Source organism: Leucoraja erinacea, chromosome 14, assembly GCF_028641065.1.
Source record: "Leucoraja erinacea ecotype New England chromosome 14, Leri_hhj_1, whole genome shotgun sequence".
Lineage (NCBI taxonomy): Eukaryota > Metazoa > Chordata > Chondrichthyes > Rajiformes > Rajidae > Leucoraja > Leucoraja erinaceus.
Window position 1 is genome coordinate 30,932,717 of NC_073390.1, and position 24,974 is coordinate 30,957,690.

At 42.2% G+C, this 24,974-nt stretch overlaps 1 protein-coding gene across 1 annotated transcript in view; it reads left to right on the top strand.

Moving 5' to 3' along the window:
- crfb16 (cytokine receptor family member B16) overlaps positions 1-11,381 on the top strand; it is a 44,025-nt gene extending 32,644 nt beyond the window's left edge. Inside the window, exons 4-7 of the mRNA XM_055646032.1 lie at positions 247-371; positions 1,748-1,898; positions 3,884-4,032; positions 7,087-11,381. Coding sequence (XP_055502007.1) covers positions 247-371; positions 1,748-1,898; positions 3,884-4,032; positions 7,087-7,344 — 683 coding nt within the window. The 3' untranslated portion in view covers positions 7,345-11,381. The remainder of the gene's footprint in view (positions 1-246; positions 372-1,747; positions 1,899-3,883; positions 4,033-7,086) is intronic.
- The last annotated feature ends 13,593 nt before the right edge of the window (positions 11,382-24,974 follow it).

Consider the following 24,974-nt stretch of genomic DNA (forward strand, 5'->3'; position numbering starts at 1 on the left):
AGCCAGTGTCTGTGGAACTGCTCCTCATCATCGTGTTTCACTGTCTCTGGATCTGTACTATGGCACTGCGCCCCCTAATTAATCACTGCCTATGGAACCATTTGGGTCATGAACTTGGAAAATACTAATTGGTATGATATTTGTGGGGATAAGGATTGGAATGAAAAAGCACATTTAGAATTGTCAGTTTGTTAGGGTTCTTCCCAAAGGAACAGAAGTTGATTAACAAATTGACTTTGTTTAAAGCCAATCTGACAGCACCGACATTGACTGCTGGAGTGACGGGTGGTCGGGTTACACTGAATGTCAGTGAAATAAAGAAGAACATCAATGCTAATATTTATTACTGGAAGGAAGGAGTGGAGCAGCAGGTATGTACATTTGTTACAATTGTCACTCAACATCAGGTTAAGTTTTTTTAGAAAGGAGATCACTCAACATGTGCCTTCAGTTAGACTTGAATCTGCACCTTTCATTTTGAAGACCAGCCATGATATAAAGGAAGATGGCTGTTTAGTTATGTGTTGCCACTACACGTCTCATGTCCTTCATGGTCAGGTGCCCTGCTCTTCTGGCCCTACCTCTACTCCTCCTGGCCCCACTCCTTGTTCTCCTGTACTCAGCCATTCCCGTTGATCTCCATTGATCCCCTCAGCACCAATCTTTGTTTAACCCATTGCTGTCATTCATGGCTCAGGCTTTTGGCATTAACGAGGAATATGGAGTAAAAACAGATACATTTGGAAATGTACAGCAGGTTAGGAAGCTCCTGTGGATAGTGAGATAGTTATGCCCCTGTCCCACTTAGGAAACCTGAACGGAAACCTCAAGAGACTTTGCGCCCCACCCAAGGTTTCCGTGCGGTTCCCAGAGGTTCCCGGAGGTTTTTGTCAGTCTCCCTACCTGCTTCCACTACCTGCAACCTCCGGCAACCACGTGCAATCTCCAGGAACCGCACGGAAACCTTTAGTGGGGCGCAAAGTCTCCTTGGGACAGGGGCATTAATGTCTCAAGTCAGTTATCTTTTCCCAGAAGGCATAAGGGTCTAAGGTCAATAAATGGAGTTGAGATACAAATCATCGTTGAACTAAGAGAAAGGCAAATAGGTTCCAGGGCTACACACAATTTGAGGAAGAACAATCTTGCTATTGAGGGGGTGCAGCGTAGGTTCATGAGGTTAATTCCCGGGATGGCGGGACTGTCATATGATGAAAGAATGGAGCGACTGGGTTTGTGTTCACTGGAATTTAGAAGGATGAGAGGGTATCTTATTGAACCATGTAGAATTATTAAGGGATTGGACACGCTAGATGCAGGAAACATGTTCCTGATGTTGGGGGAGTCCAGAACCAGGAGCCACAGTTTAAGAATAAGGGGAAAGCCATTTAGAACTGAGATGAGGAAAAACTTTTTCACACAGAGAGTTGTGAATTTGTGGAATTCTCTGCCTCAGAAGGCAGTGGAGGCCGATTCACTGGATGATTTCAAAAGAGAGTTAGATAGAGTTCTTGGGGCTAACCGAATCAAGGGGTATGGGGAGAAGGCAGCAACAGGGTGCTGATTATGGATCACATTGAATGGCGGTGCTCGCTCAAGGGGCCAATTGGCCTACTCCTGCACCTATTGTCTATGAATCCATGTATCTATGTACCTCTATCCAGCTTCCTGCCCATTAGTCATTAACTTTATATTAAATATAGAAGACTTTTAGTTCTCCTATTTCATTTAAAAAAATTTTTTATTGCAGGTTATGAATGTTTCCTTAGACCAAACTCAGGTACCTTACTACCTCTCTGTGGAAAAGGAGGTAACTTACTGTTTTCAAGCACAACTCTACATCTTAGAATACAACAAGTTCAGCTCCTTCAGTAACATCATGTGTGAGACGGTCAGTGATGGTGAGTAGAGTTGCTATAGCAGTGATAACTGTGGAGGCTGCACTCTCTTCAAAGATGTCTTGGTGAACCAAGATATTATTTGATATTATGCAGAAGGCAATCAATTCAACTTGTCCATGCCAGCACTGACACCCCTATCCACACCCTCCCCATCCTCCTTCATCTAACTCAGCCCAAATCTCCCACTTCTTTTTCCCCAAGAGTTTATTGAGCTTTCTTTAAAATGTCTGTATAATTATTAGTCTCAACAGCTCAAATTTATCTTCACAGACTTCTCAAAAAGAGTTTTTTTAGTGCAGTGTTAGTTTGATTCTTGGTGATTAGAGAGTCATGGAGTCGTGCAGCACAAATAATGGGCCCTTCTGCCTATCACGTCCATGCTGATTGCCTATCTACACAAATCCTATTTACCCACATTAGGTCTGTATTCTTCCTGTCTTTCCCATTCACATGCCTTTTTTAACATCTTGATTGATTCTGACTTCTTGGACAGCAAGCTACAGATATCAACCACTCTATATGTATAAAACACTTTCCCCTCAAACACCCTCCTTTCACCTTAAACCTATGTTCTTGTTCTGACACCCACTCCATCAAGAAATGATTGTGAATGTGTATCTATGCTCTCATAATTTTATATACCCATCTTCAATGCACGTGACTCCAGTGAAAAGAATCTGAGCCTACCCAATCTGTCTCCTTAACTAAAATTCTCTAGTCCTGGCAACATCCTGATTCTCTCCAGTGTGATTACATCCTTCCTATGGTATATAGACCAGAGCTGCTCCTACAGTGCATTCAGAAAGTATTCAGGCCCCTTTCAGTTCTTCCACATTTTGTTACATTACAGCCTTATTTTAAAATTGGTTAAATCTACTCACTATATCCCAGAATGAAGAAGCGAAAACAGGTGTTTAGAAATTTTTGCAAAGTAATTAAAAAGAAAAACGGTAACTGAAATCAGGATTTCCTCCATACCGAACCACGATGCCTTGTCCTGAATAGTCTCTACTTTCCATAAATACATCAATTCAATCGCTTGCAGTGAGACGAGAGTGTGGCCAGGATGGTGTGAATCTTAGAGGATAGTAGCTGCCTTCTTGAGATGACACTTTCTGTAGATCATCTTAGACGGTTGTCTAATGGATATGGTCTGGTAATATCTGATGGTACATTCTGCATAGGGCTGGTTGGCTATTTGTAGCATGCAAATGGCCTATTTGACAATGAGATTAGACATAGAGGCATAGACAGAGATAAAGCACAGATTCAGGTTCATCAGCCCAGCAGAGCCACACTGACCATCACATTCCAATTTAAACTAATCCTACACTGACCTCATTTTGTTCTCCACACATTATAGATTGATACTTTATTATGTGACATGTCACAGTGAAATTCTTTGTTTTGCATCCCATACACAAAGTATGCAAAGTGTTGCCACGTACAGGGTGCAGACAAAGTTACAAAAGTATTCTATATAGTCCACAGTCATCTTACTTTGTTCTCTCGGCAGTGCCCCCACACTGGGACCCTCTTTGTTCTCATCACTCCCCCCAGATTCTATCACTCATGCACACATTAGGAGCAATTTACACTGGCCAATTAACCCACAAACCTCCACACTTTTGGGATAAAGTAGGACACTGGAGACACTGGGAACTCATGCGGTCACAAGGAGAATGTGCAAATATCCACTCAAACAGCAGGAGAGGTCAGGACTGCTGGCTCTGTGATACAGCGAATCTATTAGTTGCACAGTAGTACTAACCCTAAAGCTAAACCTAAAATCCAACATCGCACAGGATTAGGCAGCTTGGCATTGATCAAATGAATAATTGGTAAGAGCACATGTCAACACGATTATTAGACATTACAACTTATCACACTGATCTGAATTTCAATTGTGTTTTCAGGCTTTGCTCCATATCTATTGAAACCCTTCCCTGAGGGTTGTAATTCTGATATTATCTTTATATCTGCAGATACCACGTCCAAAGGCAACTCGGTGATAATCGCCACAGCGTTACTTCTTGGAGTGTGTTTTCTAGCCGCCTCACTGTTTTGCATAGGGAGATTCTGTTGTAGGACTCGGCCTGTATGGTTTCCCAAAATTTCAGCCCCTTATGTTTCAGTAAGTACCTGATATACCAGCACCCATGTGCATACACGCATGAGAGCTCCCAGAGTCCGCATCCTGTTAGTAAATACCATCATATATTTGCAATCTTTTTGAGAATGTGTGTAATACTGCTGCAGCTATGTTCATCGGCTGACCTAACTGAATTTGAGATGGCGATGGTGAGGTAACATGTCCGTCCACTGCACCTCTGGTGTAGGTGCTCCCACAGCGCTGATGCAGATGCTGTTCGGGTGTTCATATCTAGTGATGATAAAGGAACGATAACATATTTCCAAGTCAGCATTACATGCAAGGGATCCTGCAAGTAATGGGGTTCCTGGGTGTCACTTATCATTGTCCTACTTGGTGCTAGATGCCATGGGTTGTGATGGTTCAGTTGAAGTTAACTCATTTAATATTTTGTAGATGGTATACATTGAAACCACTGTGTGTTGACATGCTAATCAACCGATCACTTTGCAAAATGTCTTTAGAGTTATTGGAATTGTAACTGGAGAGGTTTCCATCACATTAAGTAACCAAAATATTTATGCAGCTGGTCCATCATTGGACCACTGGTGACCGCCAGGGTGTTGATATTGGAGAACTATGAGGAAGATGCCATTGAACTCTCAGGATAGATGACCAGATTATTTTGTGTAGAATAAAACTGCAGATGCTGGCGAATACCAAATATAGGTACAAATAATACCAAATATAGGCACAGCAAGTCAGGGAGCACCTGCAGAGAAAAAGGATGTGTGATGTTTCAGGTCAAGTCATTTAGATCTGAAGAAGGGTCCTGACCTGAAATGTCACCCATCCTTTTTCTCCAGAGATGCTGCCTGACCCGCTGAGTTACTCCAGCACTTTGAGTATATCTTCGGCCAGATTCTTTTGACATTGACTTTTGACAAGGACATTGACTTTTGTACTACAAATTCACATTCCAACGATTAATCCCTGGGTCTTCTTGCACGCAGACACAAGTGGCTTCATTTTCTGATATCTTGCAAATGGGATTGAGACTTGAGCAATCATCAACAAACATGTTGACGACAGATGGCACAATGGGCTAAGTGTTCGGCTGGCGACCGGAAGGTAGCTGGTTTGAATCCCGCTTGGAGTGCATACTGTCGTTGTGTCCTTGGGCAAGACACTTCACCCACCTTTGCCTGTGTGTAAATGTAATGTAATTATGTGAAGCACTTTGGGGTCAATGCAAGTTGACTAAAAATGTGCTATATAAATAAGATTATTATTATTATTATTATTATTATTATTATTATTATTATTATTATTATTATTATTATTATTATTATTATTATTATTAAACATCTCCCCTTCTGTTATGATGGAATTTTTTTTAATTGCTAAAAGATTGTGACAAGGATATTTCCCTGACCAACTTCTGCCGTAGTGTCTGGGGTTTGAATGATTGACTTTCAGCTAGCAGACCTGCATTCTTTTGAGAATGGTACATCTCCATGCTATGATATCTCCATGCAATGGTATCTCCTTGATGGCCTTGACCAGTTTTACCAGGGTTCATTGACCTCATCAAACAGTGTCTTGATTTCAAGACAGTTCTAGAATATATCTCTTTAGTCTCTGATACCTCGAGCCAAGATCCCAGCAAAACCCAGAACTAGATATTAATGAGTAATTTATTTTTGAATTTGAGATGCAATAGAACAGTCAACAACACCTTCAATCATCTTGCTGAAGACTGATGGTGGACTGATTGAGTGGAGATTAGCTGGATGGATATGACCTTGTTTGTGTGAACAGAGAATACCCCAGACTATGCTCCAAACGGTGGTGTAGATTTTAGTCTTGTAACTGTGCAGGAAGTGCTTCATGGGAGGCACAGCAAGTTTTAGAGCACATCTTCAGCCTGGCTCCTATAAATGTTGCTGCATCCTGTGCTCTCATCTGTTTATTTGTACCACGTGGAGAAATCGGAGTGTATGGAGACAGACATCTATTGATGGCGGGGACCTTGGGACACCTGATTGAAAAGTCATAGGCTCATGCAATGCATAAATGGGCCTTTCAGCCCACCTTATCTATGCCAGCCATTGTACTGAACGATACTAATGCTCTTTACCAGCATTTTGTTTGTGCATTGGCCATTCAATTGCATTTTCTGATGCTTCTTAAACATTATGAGAGTACCTGCCTCCACCACCTCTTCAGGCAGTGCATTCCAGATTCCAGCAACTCTGTGTGAAAGGTATCCCCTTCTGTTCCCCTCTAAACCTTCTACCTCTCACTGACCTTATATCTTTATCCTCTAGTTTTAGATACTCAACCCAAAGAACAAGGGTTCTGACAATCTATCCTGTCTATCCTCCACTTAAAGATGGATATCTCTACCAGGTTCCCCCTTCAGCCTCCTCCACTCTAGGGAAACAAGCCCTGCCAATCCAGTCTCTCGTTGTAACTGTAATGTTGAAATCTTGATACATCCTGGTGAATCTCCTCTGCATTCTCTCCAATGCAATCACATTATTTCTCTAGCACAGCGCCCTGAACTGCACATGCAGTCATTTTTAACCAGTGCTTTATAATCTGGACCAATCCTTCAATTTAGCCACCTGTCAAGCAAAACCAAGTGCAGACAGAAGTGGTGTGGCCGTCTTGGACTTCAAATTTCAGTTTTCAGTTAATTTAAGTCGACGATGCAAGTTCAGAGCCATGGATACATGAACATCTGAACATCTCCCCCTACATTAGCCTTTCAGCAACGCTGTAACTTGGGCTCCAACCTTGTAAAGTATTCTAATGTAAAGGAGTATAATGCCAAAAACCTCAACCTCACCACCTCTCCACACCCTTGGGTACAAATCATTAAACAGAAGTGATGGAGACATGTCCTCTCGGTGGCTCGTGATTTGGAATGAGATCAGAAATTCAGAGACGAACAGACTTGGCAACTGCTGGAGCTCAGTGTTTCAGCAGGGAGAGATTGCATTGGAGTAGAAGGAACTGTGATCAATGATTCAGGTTATGAAGAGATAAAGGACGTTATAATGTTGATGCTTTTGTATCTTCTCCCTGCAGAATTTTGAAAACCTTCGAGGGGACGTCCTGAAAGAAGACTACAGCCAGGAAAGTTGTGATACTGTCGAGGTCTGGCATCAGTCGGAGACTTTGCTCAGTGCACATGAATCACTGACTGCACGGGAAAGGGTAAACAGTAAAGAGGGCAGGCCAATGAACTATGTTGCATATGGAGAAGTTTGTCAATCCCAAAGGTCAATGCCGATTAGATATCAGAAAGGATACCGATCTCAAATGAATTTTGGACAGACTGATTAAACCATGAGGAAATTACACTGCAGATGCCTTGCAGGGCCTTTTATAAGATGATCAACAGGACATCACTATGCACAACTGGCTAAATTGGATCTCGAGCTGCTAAGGATTTCTACTCCTGACATACAAATATCTCCAAAGATAGATACAAAGTTTTGGAGTAACTGAGTGGGTCAGGCAGCCTCCCTAGAGAAAAGGAATAGTTGACGTTTTGGGTCGAGACCCTTAATCGGATTGAAATATCTCCACAGGGTATGATACACTGACAGAAAATAGACAATAGGGGTAGGAGTAGGCCATTTGGCCCTTCGAGCAAGCACCACCATTCAATGTGATAATTGCTGATCATCCCCAATCAGTACCCCATTCCTGCCTTCTCCTCATATCCCCTGACTCCACTATCTTTAAGAGCCCTATCGAGCTCTTTCTTGAAAGTATCTAGAGGACAGGCCTCCACTGCCCTCTGAGGCAGAGAATTCCACAGACTCACAACTCTCTGTGTGAAAATATTTTTTCTCATCTCTGTTCTAAATGGATTACCTCTTATTCTTAAACTGTGGCCCCTGGTTCTGGACTCAGGGACATGTTTCCTGCTTCTAGCAAGTCCAAACCCTTAATAATCTTATATGTTTCAATAAGGTGCCCTCTCATCCTTCTAAATTCCAAAGTATACAAGCCCAGCCATTCCATTCTCTCAGCATATGACAGTCCCGCCATCCTGGGAATTAACCTTGTAAACATACGCTGCATTCCCTCAATAGCAAGAAAGTCCTTCTTCAAATTAGGGCACCAAAACAGCACACAATAATCTTCTCTTGACTCTCTCCATCCACCGTTCAACTTGAGCCTGATGTTTATGCTTACGTAAGTCCGTCATTACTGGACTTACATGTTGGATGGGGTGCACTGATTTTGTTTCAGAGTAAAAAAAGTGATAGAAATTCTTCCGCACAACATCTTGACATCAAAATCATTTGGGGGATATTGGGAACACTGAGACTTGGAAGAATCACGCTGTAAGAAATAGATTTGATATGTGGGGCTATTCGCTGGGCCTTATGTACTTTGTATCTCAGGAAGTGGTTCGCTCTTCATAGGTACCCTGATATGCAAGTAAACACCCTACACACATACTATCTGAATCTTATCCAATTAAATTTAGCCCAATGAGCCACCTTTGTGCAATAGTTGGGCTTCTATGGCTTGTTATTACCTCATCTAAAGAGTCTACAGTTTTTTAAATGATGCTCCCAGGGACAGGGCATTCAGATGCTTGAAGCCTTATGTTACCTAATTAGATCATGTTTGATCTGTATCTTATCTCCATACACCCACCTTCTCCATCTACAGTATGTCTGTCTTAATAACTTTATGTAACAAATCAGTCCATTTTGAAGCTTACCATGCTTTGCCTGAATGATTTCTTCATTGTTGGGTAACAAAGGGTAGCAAACGGTGGTGGGGCAGGGAGAGTGGGAACCATTCTACAATTCCACAGCCTATCTGTCAAGAAGCACTTCTGTCATCACCCCAATGCAATTGGGCTATTTTAAGGTTAACATTATGTATTGTTCCATGTTCCTCAACTAGTGTAATAATTTCTACTTATTATTCCTTCAATCATCTTGCACACGTGCATTAGATCACCTCAGACTGAAGGAAATACAAGCTCAATCAGTGTCTCCCTCACCTAATGTAGCTCTGTTAGATTGCATTGGGTTTATGGTATTTCCCCAACCAATCCAGCTTGGTATTAATGTTTGGCTCAAGCCTCCTCCAATTTTCTTTTGTCTACATGTAGCGGTGCTGTGCTCTGGTTTCTTCTCCCTCTTGTACTTACCTAACCTTACCTTGAACACATGGATACCATTCACTGTAACCATTCCCTGGGGCAGCGACTTCACAATCTCGCCATTCTTTGTGTTAAGAAGTTTCTTCCAAATTTCCTTTTGAATTTTCTGCTCCCTTCTTTCTCCAGTGGTAGCAAGTGAGACAACAGCCTTGTACAATCAGAGGATACAAGAAGATGGGGCCATCTGTGGTATAATAGGACCCAATACCATGACAAGCAAACAGTAAAACTCTATGAAGTGATTGAAGGACTCTAAAGCAAAGTCACCTTGATCAGGTCTCGTGCATTTCTTGGTTCCTATGTCAGTGAAGTAACCTGACTTGTAATCAACAAACAAACTTTGCAACATTGAACTTAACACGAGCAAGTATTTTCTTGTCTGAACATTCCCACAATGAAAACGCCTGGGCACTCAGTTCAACTTCTAATGTGCATTGACAATGTTATACATAATAAGATGCCATGGGACACCTGAAGGGAGATAGAAAAACTATCCAAGAGATGGTTCTTCACCTCACAAATCATCAAAATGATTCATGTCCTTGCATCCAATTCACAAGTTTCTGCAAAAAATAGTATCTGCCTTTACTTAAAAACACCCCCTGATATTTTCTACAACTGGTTAGGTTTGTAACCTTCTGACTACCTTGGAGTCCTCATCACCTCATGATATTTTGCATCCAAAGGGCTCCCAAAGTCCAACTTTGATCGACACATCTGCCATTTTCCAAATGATACTTCCCCGAATAGGACATTCAGATGCTAAAGCATTTTCTATTATCTAGTTAGATTATCTTTGATCTGTATCTTAGCTCTGGGATCAAAAGTTCAAAAAGTATTCTTTTTACGGTTACTTGAATTTCGTATTTATTAATTAAACCATTTAAAATGAATACTGAAAAAAATAAAAATACAATTTCAGTCCGAAGAAGTGTTTCGACCAAAAGAGTCACCTACCCACGTCTTCCAGCAATGCTTTCTTGGCGCGCTGAGTTACCCCAGCACTTTGTGTTTTGCTCAGTTGCTTTGCTTACCGGATTAATTAAGTTAGGTGAAGGACTGAGCTAGACAAGCCAACTACTACTGGACTAAAGCTGAGGAGTCGGTTACAATGTTTACGGACTTGACCCTAGTCAGCACTACCTCTGATTTTACGTTATTATTTATCTGTTGTTATTTATTATTTTTAGGTCCCAGCTCCTAGAGCACTGTTTGTAGTCAGTGGAGTTGATGGAATTCCTGATTCTATTTGCTGACTGACATAAATCTTGCAAGTAGTTTTCATAAAGGTCTTGATGTTGGTTGTTCCATCTTGTTTAGAAAATGCAATTGAATAAAATATTAAATGTTGCTCTGACATTTTAGACAGTCAATATTGGATATACAAACAGAATTAAAGAAACTAAATCCATTAAAGATAACATTGACTGTGCGTTTACAATGTAAATTGTTTTCACCACATAATTTGTATGTTTTACAGATGTACTGTATATTTATTCTGTTGTGCTTGTGCTGAGATCCTGATTCATGTTGGGCTATCGTGATCTCCAGGAAGTCTAGTTTCTGCACTAAGTAACCAAGATAAGATGAGATATATATATAGATAGAGTATATATATATATCATTTAATATATAAAGATCTTTTGGCCTCCTCGAATATGCTCAGCCACTGATTCATGACAGTTCTCTTGGTGAAGGAAGTTCTGATCTCTAATCTAAGTGACCAACTCATTACTTTGGATTCCTGGTTACTTATAATGAAACAGTAAGAGGTAATATTGCCTATCAAGTCTTTTGCAGACTCTGAGTCGAGCAATTCCATTGCCCCTCTCCTTGGGCAACTATTGTTCTTTCTCACAAACTCATTAACTCTTGGATTCTTTTGCCACTTACAATGAGGAAGAATTTGTAGTGGCCAATTAACCTGCCAGCGTGTATTTGGGATGTGGGAGGAAACTGGGGGACGTCTAGAGGAAACACAGTTGCAGGGAGAATGTACAATGTCCATGTAGACAGGTTAGGATTGAACTTGGGTCTCAGGAGCTGCTCCTTTTTTTTAATCAGAACTATGTGTAGTTTTGGCCGCCCAGTTATAGGAAAGATGTCATTAATTTGGAAAAGGTGCAGAAGAGATTTGCTAGTAGTTTTTGGTTTGGAGCAGTGGAGACTCATATCTGGAAGGATATGCCAGAGGAATCTATAGAACCAAATATAATTATGACTTTCAACAACATTTGGACAGATATATGGGTAGGAAGTGTTGAGGAGGATATGGGTCAAATGCAGGCAAATTAATTTGTCCAATATGTACAAATGACTTAGAAAGCATGGGCAGTTTGGGCCAAGGGGTCAGTTCTATACTGTATAACTCTTTGAATCTGTGGCTTTATGCTCTTATTTATCATAAAACATAGAACAGTACGGCACAGAACAGGCCCTTCGGCCCAAAATGCAAACATGATGCCAAGAGCAACTCTGATCTGCCGACACATAGTTAATGTCCCGCCATTCCCTTCATATCCAAGTGCCTTTCCAAAATCCTCTTTCTGCCACTATCATATCTGCCTCAACCCGAACCCTTGACAGTGTGTTCCAGGCACCCATCAACCTGTAAACCCTGTAAAAAAAACTCAGCCCAGACATCTTCACTAAACCTTTCTCCATTCATTTATTTCTAGTCACCCCAGGGTGGATCTATCCTGACCATACACATGCATGTGAGGCTGTGAATATTTTATATTCGCCATAGATTATCTATTCTCTTGACTAGGATTGTTTAATATCCGTTAACAATGGAGCATTGGTTTAGATCCTGAAATCCTACATTAATTACAGCATCATCATGTATTTGCCAGAACCACCACCAGCTCTTCTCTCATTATTTATTAATTTATTGAAGATTGTTTACTCATTGACCGAGAAAGCTTCTCACTGTTAATTAATGTCAAGCATACGTGATTTGAATTTTCATTTGTCTTTGTGATAAGGCAATATGACCAATCCTAGAGAATGCTGGAAAGTTTTCAGTGTACCTCAGTGCACATGTCATTAAGCTAAATGCAACTAAAGTCAACTCAACTCAAACACTCAGCAGGTCATGCAGATGAAATGAAATGCACCTCCATGTGTCTATCCAAAGGCCTCTGCCTATCTAAAGTCCCCCCCCCCCCCCCCCCCCCCCCCCACTCCTAGCAGCATGTTCTGGGCACCCACCACTCTTTTTGGTTGTAAAAAACCTTCTCCGCACATCTTCTCTAAACTTTGCTCCCCTCACCTCATCTTTGGCATTTCCACCCTGACATTTCCACCCTGGGAAAAAAAGGTTCTCATTTTCTAGCCTGTCTATGCTTCTCATAATTTTACATACTACTCTCAGGTCTCCCCTCAGCCTCCGACATTTCAGAAAAGCGATCCATGCATGTCCAACCTCTCCTTTCAGCTAAAACCCTCAAATCCAGCCAAAATTCTGGTAAACGTCTCCAAACTCTCCACTTTTTTACTGCAATGGGGTGAACTGAACTGCACGCAAAACAAATGCAGCTTAACAAAATCGTATAAAGCTGCAATTCTCTGACAGATGAAAGCAGGCATACCATACACAATATTTGCCACACTGTCGACTTGTGTTGCCACTTTCAGGGAGCAATGCTTTTCAGGGTCTTGCCATTAACAGCTAACCAAAGCTACTCCATTTTTTTTTAACGTTGGAGTTATTCTAAGAACAATTTGATTCATTTAAGCTAATTGAAGTTCCTCTTAACTGCTCGCTGGCTATCCTTTGACTCCGTTGAAAATAAATGACTTGGGCTTGGTATATGATATGGCATAAACTAAGTAAATGCATTTTCCAGACTGTGGACTATGCAGTGGTTCTTGTTGTACTGGTGATATCTGAGAGTAAGATGCTGCCACTGGCTTAAACCTCCACCACCTCCAGGCTCTGGGACTTCCACTGACAAAGAGCATGTGAGCCTGGCAGGAGGTCAGCTCCAATCACCCTGTCAATGTCTGTTCAATATTCTCTTGAGTTGGATTCTCCCATTGGCACTGAAAACTTGTCAATCCTTCTATGACCACAGTGTGGCAGTATGGATTATAACTGTCAATAATATATAGAAAAGCATTACGCTCCAAAATATATTTATTAGCAAGATATTTTTAAAACAGTTTTCAATTTTCATATTTATTTAATCTGGCTGGTGAATTATGAGTTAGGTCTTTCAGTGCTATCATTTATTGTTTTTTTTAGCCTCATTTGGATTGCACTCCGCAGATTTAATTTCTAGTTGTGTTTTGCATTAATGTCCTGTTTTTATTTTGCAGTCTTTTTCATTTTACTGTCCTGCAGAGTTATGCGTGATTCATGTATAATTTATGTATTTTTGTGTCGTCTGAGGTTGCTGCAAGCAAAACATTTTAAGTGTACCTGTACCTCGCTATACTTGTGCAAATGACAAGACATTGGATCTGTCTTAATGTGATCAGCCCACAAAGTTGGTTCGAATCTCAGTGTCAGTGATACATTGTGACCAGGTGCCGCATGTGACAGTGTGAAGGGAAGAGGGATGCATCCTTTACCATGTGACTCTATCCCAGGAGGTTTCCAACCATTGGCAGAATAAATTCTCTATTTCTATTTTGATGATGTTATAATTATGCATTTATATAAATAGTAATCTCCTTACAAAAGATGGGCTGAAGTACAATTGAGAACTATAAATGAAGATGGAAGCTCAGCCCATGGCTGAAGAGGACTCTCTTTAACCGAAGGTACACACACAAAGTTGGAGTCACTCAGCGGGACAGGCAGCATATCTGTAGAGAAGGAATGGGTGATGTTTCGGGTCTCGATGCTGCCTGTCCCGCTGAGTTACTCCAGCTTTTTGTGTCTATCTTCAGTTTAAACCAGCATCTGCAGTTCCGTCCTACACATTTTTTCTGCTCTCTTTAACATGTTGCCTTTGTGAAGCAAAGTGTTTGTTGTGCAATTTTATGTTTTTATTGAACGCTAACCTTCCCGGCTGCTCCAAGTGTTATGTTCAATAGGAAGTGCAATCTGCAACCACTTGCTTTAATCTCTCACCACACACATCCCTTTCCTGTTAAATGTTTCCTTCAGTTAAACACCAGAAAGTCTAAATCTATTTCCTGGCTTTCCTATGAACACCAATTCTTCCTCAACTCTTCCTGCTATTTCTATTTGGCTAAACAGGCCTGTAACCTTGGTATAAGATAGATAACATGGGAGGTTTCCGCAGAGGGGAAGTGAAAATGAAGAGGTGCTTGGTTAAACCATCTATATTTAACTGTGAATTGAGTTTCTAATTCCTATTCCTTCCATTAAAAAGACACATAGTTTGTAATATGTGTCTTAGCACCACTTTGGTTCCATTATTGCTAAAGACTTCAGCTTTGCCTTTGTCTCACATGGACACAATAATTCTAATATTCCCCTGGCAGAACTCTCTTCCTCCATAAACTTCAAATGCCACCATCTCCCTGTGTTACACACTCGTAAGTGGCATTCGGTATAACTTGTATTGCAAGTTTGTGAATTTTCCATATGTTCCTTTAAGTTTTGCATGTGATTTTGTGATACCCATTTCATTGTCCATCGTTCTTTGCCTGTAAACTACTCCACCAAAATCTACATCTGTGTCCTCTGCAACATAATTTGGACATGATACTCAGTGTATGAAACTGACACACAAGTTCTCCCCATATCCTTGCTGAAGTCAGACCTCCATGCCCTCTAAAATGGGTAGCAGTATCTGAGCTCCTACTATTCTCATCCAAACCTCAGCATCTCCCACCTTCTTACTGATATTTTCTAGGTCAACTCTATTTAAAAAAAAAAACATTATTATAAATCAGTTTATTTTGAGAATTTGTTCTTCAGTTTTTTTTTGCACCCTCTTGAAAGCCTTTCAATTTTGTCTCAAGTTGAAGGAATTTACCTATTTACATGCACCTGTGCCTATTTACATGCACCTATTTACATGTACCTATGGCACATGACACAGGTGCAGCTCTAGGAAAGAATCATGTTCTGATGAGGCAGGAGGAAAGTGAGGGGAACAAAAGCAGGCAAAATCAGAAGAAATTGTGGCACCAGAGAGGAGTGGGATATAAGATGATTAGCCAAGACGATACTTGGTGGTTGAGATGTGACTGCCGTGTTCATTTTCTTGTGGCTTCCCAACTATGGGCCATCTTGACCTGCAAGGGACCGCTTAATGCTCCTGTCATGGTTTCATAGCCAAGGGGTAGGTGACAGCTGTGATATATGGTCGTGACCTCGGAATATCCAAGAGTTTATGGTCACACAGTTGAAAGCAAGTACTTTGGCCAACTGAATTCAAGCCAATCTAGCACCCATTTATACTAATCCTACATTAATCTGTAGAGGTGGAAGACAAGATTTACGAGGATGTTGCTAGGACTTGAGGGACTGAGTTATAGCACGAGGTTGGGCTGGCTAAGACTATAATCCCTGGAGTGTAGGAGACTGAAGGGTGATCATATTATATAGATGTACAAAATCATGATAGGGTGAATACAGAGATTTTTTTTTAGGATTGAGGAATCAAGATCAGGATGGCATAGGTTTAAGGGGAGAAGAAATACATTTAATAGGAACCTGAAGGGCAACTTCTTCACACAGAGAATGGTGGGTATATTTATGGAATTAGCTGCCAGAGGAAATGCTTGAGGCAGGTACTGTCACACCATTCAAAAGACGTTTGGACAGGTGCATGGATGGGAAAAGGATGTGGGTCAAACACAAGCAAATCAAACTAGTTTTGATGGGCATCTTGGTCGGTGAAAACAAAAGAACTGTTTCTGTGCTGTGTGACTCTAATCCCCAGATTAAGTGGTAAATAAATGGTGGGCATCCGATGGGAATGGCTGATTGTTGGGACTAGGATCTGACAGATAGATATCAGCCAGCGAATGACAGATGGGATTGACATGTATTGAATATGTATTGTAGCAAAGAAAAATACTTTTATAACACCTTTCACATATTTATCAAGATGATCCGGACCACTTTCCATTCAACAAAACCTTCTTGGCATTTGGTCATTGCTGCAATGAAGGAAATATGGCATTTGTGCACAGTGAGTTCAGACAGAAATGGGATAATCTGACTTTGGGGATTGTTGAGAGAGTAGATGAGCATGCCAGGGACCACGCCTCCTGTCTGCTTCAAAATATTCCCACAGGGCTCAGTTTATGTTAACACCTGCTCAGCGCTCCACTGGACCCCCATTTAGACCTCCCTAAGGCTTTTATGTTCAATTCTCTGGAGTAGGACGACCTGTGAAGGCCTAAGTCAACAGTGAAGGTGATGGTGTATTGGTGAAAGATCATTGACCTTTTGCAGTTCTACATAGCTGTTAAACTTCACATGGATCCTCGCCATCTAAGGACCTCCTCATCTCCACCACTTAACCAATTCTCTCTACAGCACAATTTGACTCAAAATCAGGAAACACCAGCAGTTTTTTAGTGTGGCAGCCACGTCCCTATCACCCTGACATCTAAAGGGGCTGTCCCACTGCGGTGACCTAATCTGTGAGGTTAGAAGAGTTTGCCCTCCACTCAAACTCGCAGCATGGTCGACACGTGGTCCTATGAGGTCCTATGAGGTCACTGGAACTCTCCTTCATGCTTGAGGGAAGTTCCTGCATACTCACGGCTTCAGTTTGGTCAAGAACCATTTTTCGGCATGTCAAGTAAAAATTGGTCGGCATGGTTCTTTTGAACTCGTAGTGCAGTGAAGTAGCGTCGCTATTTAGTTATAGGCAGTCGAGGGCAGCCGTAGGCAATCTCCTTCACTGACCGGGCATTTCAATTGGCTCATTGTAGTTTTCAGGACCAAGGAAAACCGACCGGTAATGTAAAATGCCCGCTAAACTGTATTATAAGTTGTCTGGCTTCATAAAAGTGTCTCCACTCCTTCTCCCCCCTTTTCTCCCCCTCTCTCCCTTTCTCTCCCCTTAGAAACATAGAAACATAGAAAATAGGTGCAGGAGTAGGCCATTCGGCCCTTCAAGCCTGCACCGCCATTCAATATGATCATGGCTGATCATCCAACTCAGTATCCTGTACCTGCCTTCTCTCCATACCCCCTGATCCCTTTAGCCACAAGGGCCACATCTACCTCCATCTTAAATATAGCCAATGAACTGGCCTCAACTACCTTCTGTGGCAGAGAATTCCAGAGATTCACCACTCTGTGTAAAATATGTTTTCCTCATCTCGGTCCTAAAAGATTTCCCCCTTATCCTTAAACTGTGACCCCTTGTTCTGGACTTCCCCAACATCGGGAACAATCTTCCTGCATCTAGCCTGTCCAACCGCTTAAGAATTTTGTAAGTTTCTATAAGATCCCCCTTCAATCTTCTAAATTCTAGCGAGTACAAGCCGAGTCTATCCAGTCTTTCTTCATATGAAAGTCCCGACATCCCAGGAATCAGTCTGATGAACCTTCTCTGTACTCCCTCTATGGCAAGAATGTCTTTCCTCAGATTAGGAGACCAAAACTGTATGCAATACTCCAGGTGTAGTCTCACCAAGACCATGTACAACTGCAGTAGAACCTCCCTGCTCCTATACTCAAATGTTCCTATCTCAGATGATCTAGTATGTAAAACCTCATCCTGGGCACAGATGCGGCGTAGATGGAGGAATTGGGAGTAGGGGATAGAGTCTTTACAGGAAGCAGGGTGGGAAGAAGTGTATTTAGCTATGGGAGTCAGTAGGTTTGCAGTAGATGTCGGTCAATAGTCGGTCTCCTGCGATGGGGACAGTGAGATGCAGAAATGGTAGAGAGATGTCGGAGATGGTCCAAGTGAATTTGAATGCAGGATAAAAATTAGTTTTGAAGTTGATGAAGTCAGTGAGTTCTGCATGGGTGCAGGAGGCAGCACTGATGCAGTCGTCAATGTAGCGGAGGTGTAGTTCGGGGATAGGGCCAGTGTACGCCTGGAACAGTGATTGTTCGACCTACCCGACAAAGAGGCAAGCATGGCTGGGGCCCATGCGAGTGCCTATAGCTATGCTTTGGATAAGAAGGAGAAGTTGTTGAGGGTAAAGACCAGCTCTGCTAGGCAGAGGAGAGTACTCATAGGCAGAAATTGGCGGGTTCTGCGGTCAAGGAAGAAACGGAAGGCTTTATGACCTTCCTGATGGTGGTTGGAGGTGTAGAGTGACTGAACATCCATGGTAGAGATGAGGGAGTGGGGGCCTGGAAAAGGATGTAATTGAAGATTGAACTCACTGAGTTGGACCGTAGGGAATGAGATGTAGTGGCACAGCTAGTAGAGTTACTGCCTCACAGCACCAGAGACCCGGGTTCGATCCTGACCTTCAGTGCTGTCTGTGAGGAGTTTGCACATTTTTCCCTTTAGGCTTCCTCCGTTTGCTCCAGTTTCCTCCTATATACCAAAGACTTGCAAGTTGGTAAATTAATAGACCATTGTAAATTACCCCAAATATGGAATCTGGAGGTAGTTTATGAGGATATGGGGAGTTTAATGTAGGATGAGTGTAAATGAGTGATTGATGGTCAGCATTAACTTGGTGTTGCTGTTTGGTGGTCTTTCCCTGTCTGTGACTAAAGATATCAGTAGTCTGTTTAATGCAGGTTTGCTCTTGAAATGATGTCACTGAGTTAGTAGCGCACATATTGTCAGACATGTGTGGGTTAATCATTTATTGAACTTTAACACATTTAACACATTGAACTTTAACACATTTTCTGTCATGGTTTCCAGGCTTCAACTGTCAACTGGCATAAAAGGATGTTAATGCTCCTAAATCTTCATTTGGCACCAACCCAAATCTGTTTGACAGGATGAGACTCATTCACTCAAAACCTGTTCTATCAATTAAATCATGGATGATCTCTATCTTAACTCCATCAACTTGATGTGGTTCTGTAATGTTTGATGCCATCAATGGCTGAAAATCATTTGATCCCAGTTTTATAGGAGATTAATTGAACTCAAAATACTGCTGTAAGGATAGTTGCTCCACTTCGACAGCTCTTTGGTGAAAATGTGTTCCTAAAGGGCCTGTCCCACTGTACGAGGTAATTCAAGAGTTCTCCCGAGTTTCCCCCGATTCGAACTCTGAGAATTACGGTAATAGCCGCTTGTAGGTACTCGGGGCTCTCGTGGACATTTTTCAACGTTGAAAAATCGTCACGAGTTTACCGCGTTTCCCGAGTACCTGTCGTTAGCGTTACGAGCCGGTAAGAGAGGTCCTGAGCTCCGAGGTACCCGCTATGTACATTCTACGTACTTACCATGAGTTTGATTTTTTTTTAAACTCGGGAGAGCTCTTGGATAAACGCGTATAGTGGGACAGGCCCTTTAAGGGGCTGTCCCACTTGCGCGACCTAAGCTGCGAGGTTAGATGAGTTTGCCCTTGACTCAAACTCGCAGCATGGTCGACAGGAGGTCCTAGGAGATCGTATGAGGTGGCTGGAACTCTCATTCATGCTTGAGGGAGGTTCCCGCCTACTTGTGGCCTCAGCTCGCTCGCGGAAACATTTTCAGCATTTTGAAAAGTTTTTCGCGAGTAAAATTTGGTCGGCATGGATCTTTTTCACTCGGAGTGCAGTGGAGTGGGGTCGCTATTTACTTACAGGCAGTCGAGGCCAGCCGCAGACCATCTCCTTCGCTGACCGTCTATTTTGATCAAAGATCCTATAGCAAGCAAGATAATGCACTCCTGCTTAAACCAATGGGCTGACGTGTAGTACGCAATGGAGCGGAACGTCAGCCTTTTCGTCTGCCATTTCAGTAAATCCGACCCGACCCGACTTTGTATATCCCTCTCGCAGTGTAATCAGCGTTGCGGGGGAACAGTTTGTGTGTGTGATATAGTGTTAGATTCATGATTCATAATTCTGTTACTTTTTGTTAATGATTAATATGTTAATAAATTATAATCCTTTAATTTTATTTTATAGGGTGGAGGGGGCACTGAAGGCAAAGAGGGTGCTTCTTTTCTTAACTTTAGTCCCTGAGTCTTTAACCTCCTAATAGCCCTGTCCCACGGTGCAAGTTCATTCCAAGAGTTCTCCCAAATTTGCCCCGATTCGAACTCAGAGATTTATGGTAATGACCACTCATCGGTACTTGAGGCACTTGTGGACATTTTTCAACGTTTTGAAAAATCTTCACGAAGGTTCCCGTGCTTACCTGCCATTTGCGAATCTTCCCGAGTACCCGCCGTTCATTTTCCCCGTTCAAACCCGCTACGTTCATTTTCCGTGCTTACCACAAGTTTGATTTTTTTTAAACTCGGGAGAGCACTTAAATGAACTTGCACCGTGGGACAGGGCTTTAAGACAAGCAGATTTTGTCTTACATGTTCCGCATCAATTTTTGCAGCATTGAGACGGTGCCATGAGTCACCCGAATGATACATCAGGAGAAAGAACCATCTGGAGTCAAGTCAAGTCAAGTTTATTGTCAAACGCATGTACGTTAGGGCACATATATTAAACATTAATTATACAAGATAGTGGAAAGAGAAATACAGTGTAAAAACAAGACATTCGTGCAATAATAATTAAAACAAGTGCATGGCAGGGCAAGATGTGATCCGTAGTATTCCGTGCCAAAATTGTGCTGGCAGCTTTCTTGGTTGACACTAATATTTCCGATTTCCTATGGATGTTTTGCAAGTTCTGACTGTTTTCTGTTCATAGTAGGAGTGGAACAGAAGGGGATGCTTGGTGGTACAGCTGGTGAACTGTTGCTTCACAATTCTAGAGTAAGGAAATTAGGGAGAAGTAGTTGGAAGGACAATAGGTTTCATGAAATAAGTGGAGGTAAGGATGGAATTGATGGGATTGCTCTTAGAGCCGGCATTGTCGATGGGTTCAAAGTTCCCCTTTTACATTGTAAAGAAACATAATTGCTACATCTGGACCCCTGCGCTAATCTTGACCTCTGCTTCTATCTGTATAGAATTTCTATGTTCCCCCTGGATCATGTGGGGTTTCCCAGGGTGCTCAGGTTTTCTCCCACATCCCAAAGACACAGATATTGTGTCAATTGGCCAATGGCAATTGCCCCAGGTGTGTGGGTGAGTGGCAGAATCTAGGGAGATTTAATGCGAATGTGAGGGAGATGGGATTACACAGAATATTAGTGAGGAATAGGTTTGATCAAAGAGCCTGTCTAGAACTCAATTGGCCAAAATGGCTTCCTTCTGTTTCACAAGGAAATGTAAATTGAAATGAAACCCTTTCATCTTCATTTTCTTCATTTAACTCTTCTGGAAATGTGAGTGCAATCAAAGGCAGGCTGCATATTGAGGAGGGTAGCATTGCTGATAAATCTTTCGAAAGTGTGTGAGATACTATTCACTGTACAATGGAATCAAAGTGTACTTTTTTTTCTGTGACTATAGACTATACTGGACCTCATATTGGGAAACCAGCCCTACACGTGACTGGTCTTTCAGTGGAAGAACATGTTGAATTAAGTGATCACAGCTCGCCACGGTTGCTGCCTTATAGCAGCAGAGGCATGGGTTCGATCCTGACTACAGGTGTTTACTGTAAGGAGTTTGTACATTCTCCTTGTGACTGTGTGGGTTTTGTCTAGGTGTTCCTTTTTCTTACCTACACTCCATAGACAGACAGGTTTATACTGTAATTTGTGTCTGTAAATTTCCCCTAGTATGCAGGCAGGATGCAAAACTCTGATAACATAGAACTAGTGCATAGGCGATTGTTGGTCGGCATGGACTTGGTGGGCCAAAGGGCCTGTTTCCATGCTGTATCTCGAAACTAAACTAAACTCCATGAGTTTTAAGATAGTTACAGTATGAATAAGGATAGAGGTCTGGATACGAGGAAAGCACTAAATTGGAGTAAAGGAAGATTGTAACATTATTATTGGAGTCTGCACAAAGGTTCTGAGCCAAAACATTGTTTGTCCATTCCTTTCTGCGATGCTGCCTAATCCATGAAGTTCCTCCAGCACTTTGGGTCCGAAACGTCGCCTATTTCCTTCGTCCATAGATGCTGCTGCACCCGCTGAGTTTCTCCAGCAATTTTGTGTACCTTCGATCTTCCAGCATCTGCAGTTCCTTCTTGAACAAGTTCCTCCAGCACTTTGGGTTTTGCAACGTTATTGGTCTAGGGAGATTGTGAGGTAGGGACCTAGGGAGAGTAAATTGGTAGCAGCTGTTATTGCGTAAGTCCACATCAAACATATGGGAATAGTTTAAAAGTCCAGCTGATTAGAGTTCTGGACTGGCATGTTTTAGTGAGGAGGTGGGATAAAGATGGCAAGGTAAAGGAATCTTGGATGACCAGAGAGGTTGTACATTTGGTCAAAAAGATAAAGGAAGTATATCTAAGGTTTAGGACAATTAAATCAGTCAGGGCTTTTGATGAATATAAAGCAAGCAGGAAAGAATCAGGCAAGGAGCAATGAAAGGGGCAATGAAATGTCATTGGTAAATCGATGTTGGCAAGGTATTCTGTATTCACCATGGAATAGGACATGGCCGATAGTGAAATCAGTGTAGGGGACACGAATATTGAGATCAAGAAAATGGTGGTTTTGGGTGGTGGCGCCGTCGAGTGTGGCAGCCCCACCAGCAGCTGTTCGGCCTTTCATCCTTTTTTAACATTTTTAGTCTGTCTAAAGTTTTGTTTTGGAGGTCTTTTAGTCTTTTTTTATGTGGGGGATGGGTGGGGGGTGGAGGGGATGGGGGAAACTGTTTTTCTCAGTCATTACCTGGTTGAGGATGCGTCATTCCTCCGAGCCGCATCTTCGCCCCTCTCCTTGCGGCCTACCATCTGGTTTGGTACGGCCTTTCCTGCCGGAGACCGGCCTGGACTTCAGGTTCAGCAGCGACGCAGCACTGGATTCCATCGCGGAGCGGGCGATGCCTTACCGGGATCGCCGTGTTGGAGCTCCGGAGTGCTGGGACTGCCAACTTTAACACCGTGGAGCTGTGGTCTGCGGAGCTTCCAGCCGTGATGGTAAAGAAAGCTTTTGGTGTGCTGGCCTTTATAAATCAGAACATTGAGTATAGAAGTTGGGATGTAATGTTAAAATTGTACAAGGCATTGGTGAGGCCAATTCTGGAGTATGGTGTACAATGTTGGTCGCCAAATTATAGGAAGGATGTCAACAAAATAGAAAGAGTGCAGAGGAGAGTTACTAGAATGTTGCCTGGGTTTCAGCACCTAAGTTACAGAGTAAGGTTGAATCAGGGATAGGTCTTTATTCTTTGGAGCTCAGAAGGTTAAGTGGGGACTTGATAGAGGTCTTTAAAATTATGAGAGGGATATACAGAGTTGACGTGGATAAGCTTTTCCCACTGAGAGTAGGGAAGATTCAAACAAGAGGACATGACTTGAGAATTAAGGGACAAAAGGGTAACATGAGGAGGAACTTCTTTATTCGGAGAGTGGTAGGGGTGTGGAATGAGCTTCCAGTGGAAGTGGTGGAGGAGGCAGGTTCGATTTTATCATTTAAAAATAAATTGGGATAGGTAAATGGACGGGCAAGGAATGGAGGGTTATGGTCTGAGTGCAGGTAGATGGGACTAGGTGAGAGTAAGTGTTCGGCACGGACTAGAAGGGCCGTGATGCCCTGTTTCCGTGCTGTAAATATTATATGGTTATATGGTTACAATGTATTCTTTGCTACAGATTTGACATGTAAGTTGTAGTTGGCCAGTTACTGACTGATTGGGTTAGGAAGGGAAATTCAATTTAATAAGACTAATTATTCACACATGGTGATAGGTTATCCTCAAGACATCTGTTGTATAAGCAGGAAATTTAGTAATTTTTAGTTTAGACAAACAGCGCGGAAACAAGCCCCTCAAGCCACCAGGTCCGTGCCGACCAGAGATCCGCTTACACAAGCTCTATTCTACACACTGGGGACAATTTACAATTTTAATCAAAGCCAATTAACCTTCAAACCAGTACATCTTTGGAGTGTGGGAGGAAACTGAAGCACCTGGTGAAAACCCATGTGGTCATGTCAAGAATCTACAAACTCCATACAGACAGCACCCATAGTCAGGAACAAACCCCATCTTTGGGGCTGTATGGCAGCAACTTTACCGCTACGCCACTGTGCCACCTCTAAGTTATTTTCTTGTTATTTAATGCCTCTTATATTGATATTTTCTTTTATTCCCAAAGAATTTGAGTTTCTTGCTGTGATGAGTTAAAGCTTTTCATTAATTACTAATTTCCCAAACCATACTAAAGGAGTGTCGGTCATGATAAGTTGTTACATTTCTATATTGAAATAAACGTATCCATTTCCCCCTGTTCCATGCGCCTTCAGTCCCTTCACCGCTTTCACTGATGCTCAATATCTCTGTAGCCAAAGCAGAAACAGCAGATACAGGCTTTATCAACCTTATTCTAAATCTTCAGGTATTCTCAGTGTGTTCTGTGCAGTTCCCAGCTGCTGCATTCACAGTGGGATCCAGAAGAGGGAGTTTGTAAACACCATTTCTCTTCTTGTGAAGTGGGTAGGGGTGCATTGATACTCATTGCAAGCAGTTTTCAACGGTGGGAAGCTGCTCTTGGGTGTTCGGGCAATATTCATGCAAAATCGTGCAATCAGTTGGATCAGTATCAGGGTAGTGCTTTAAACCGAGGATAGTCACAAAAAACAGCAGCATCTCTGGAGAAAATTAATAGATAATGTTTCGGTTCAAGTCCCTTCTTCAGACTTTTTCAATCTTAGTTCCTGACCTTTTTCTCCAGAGA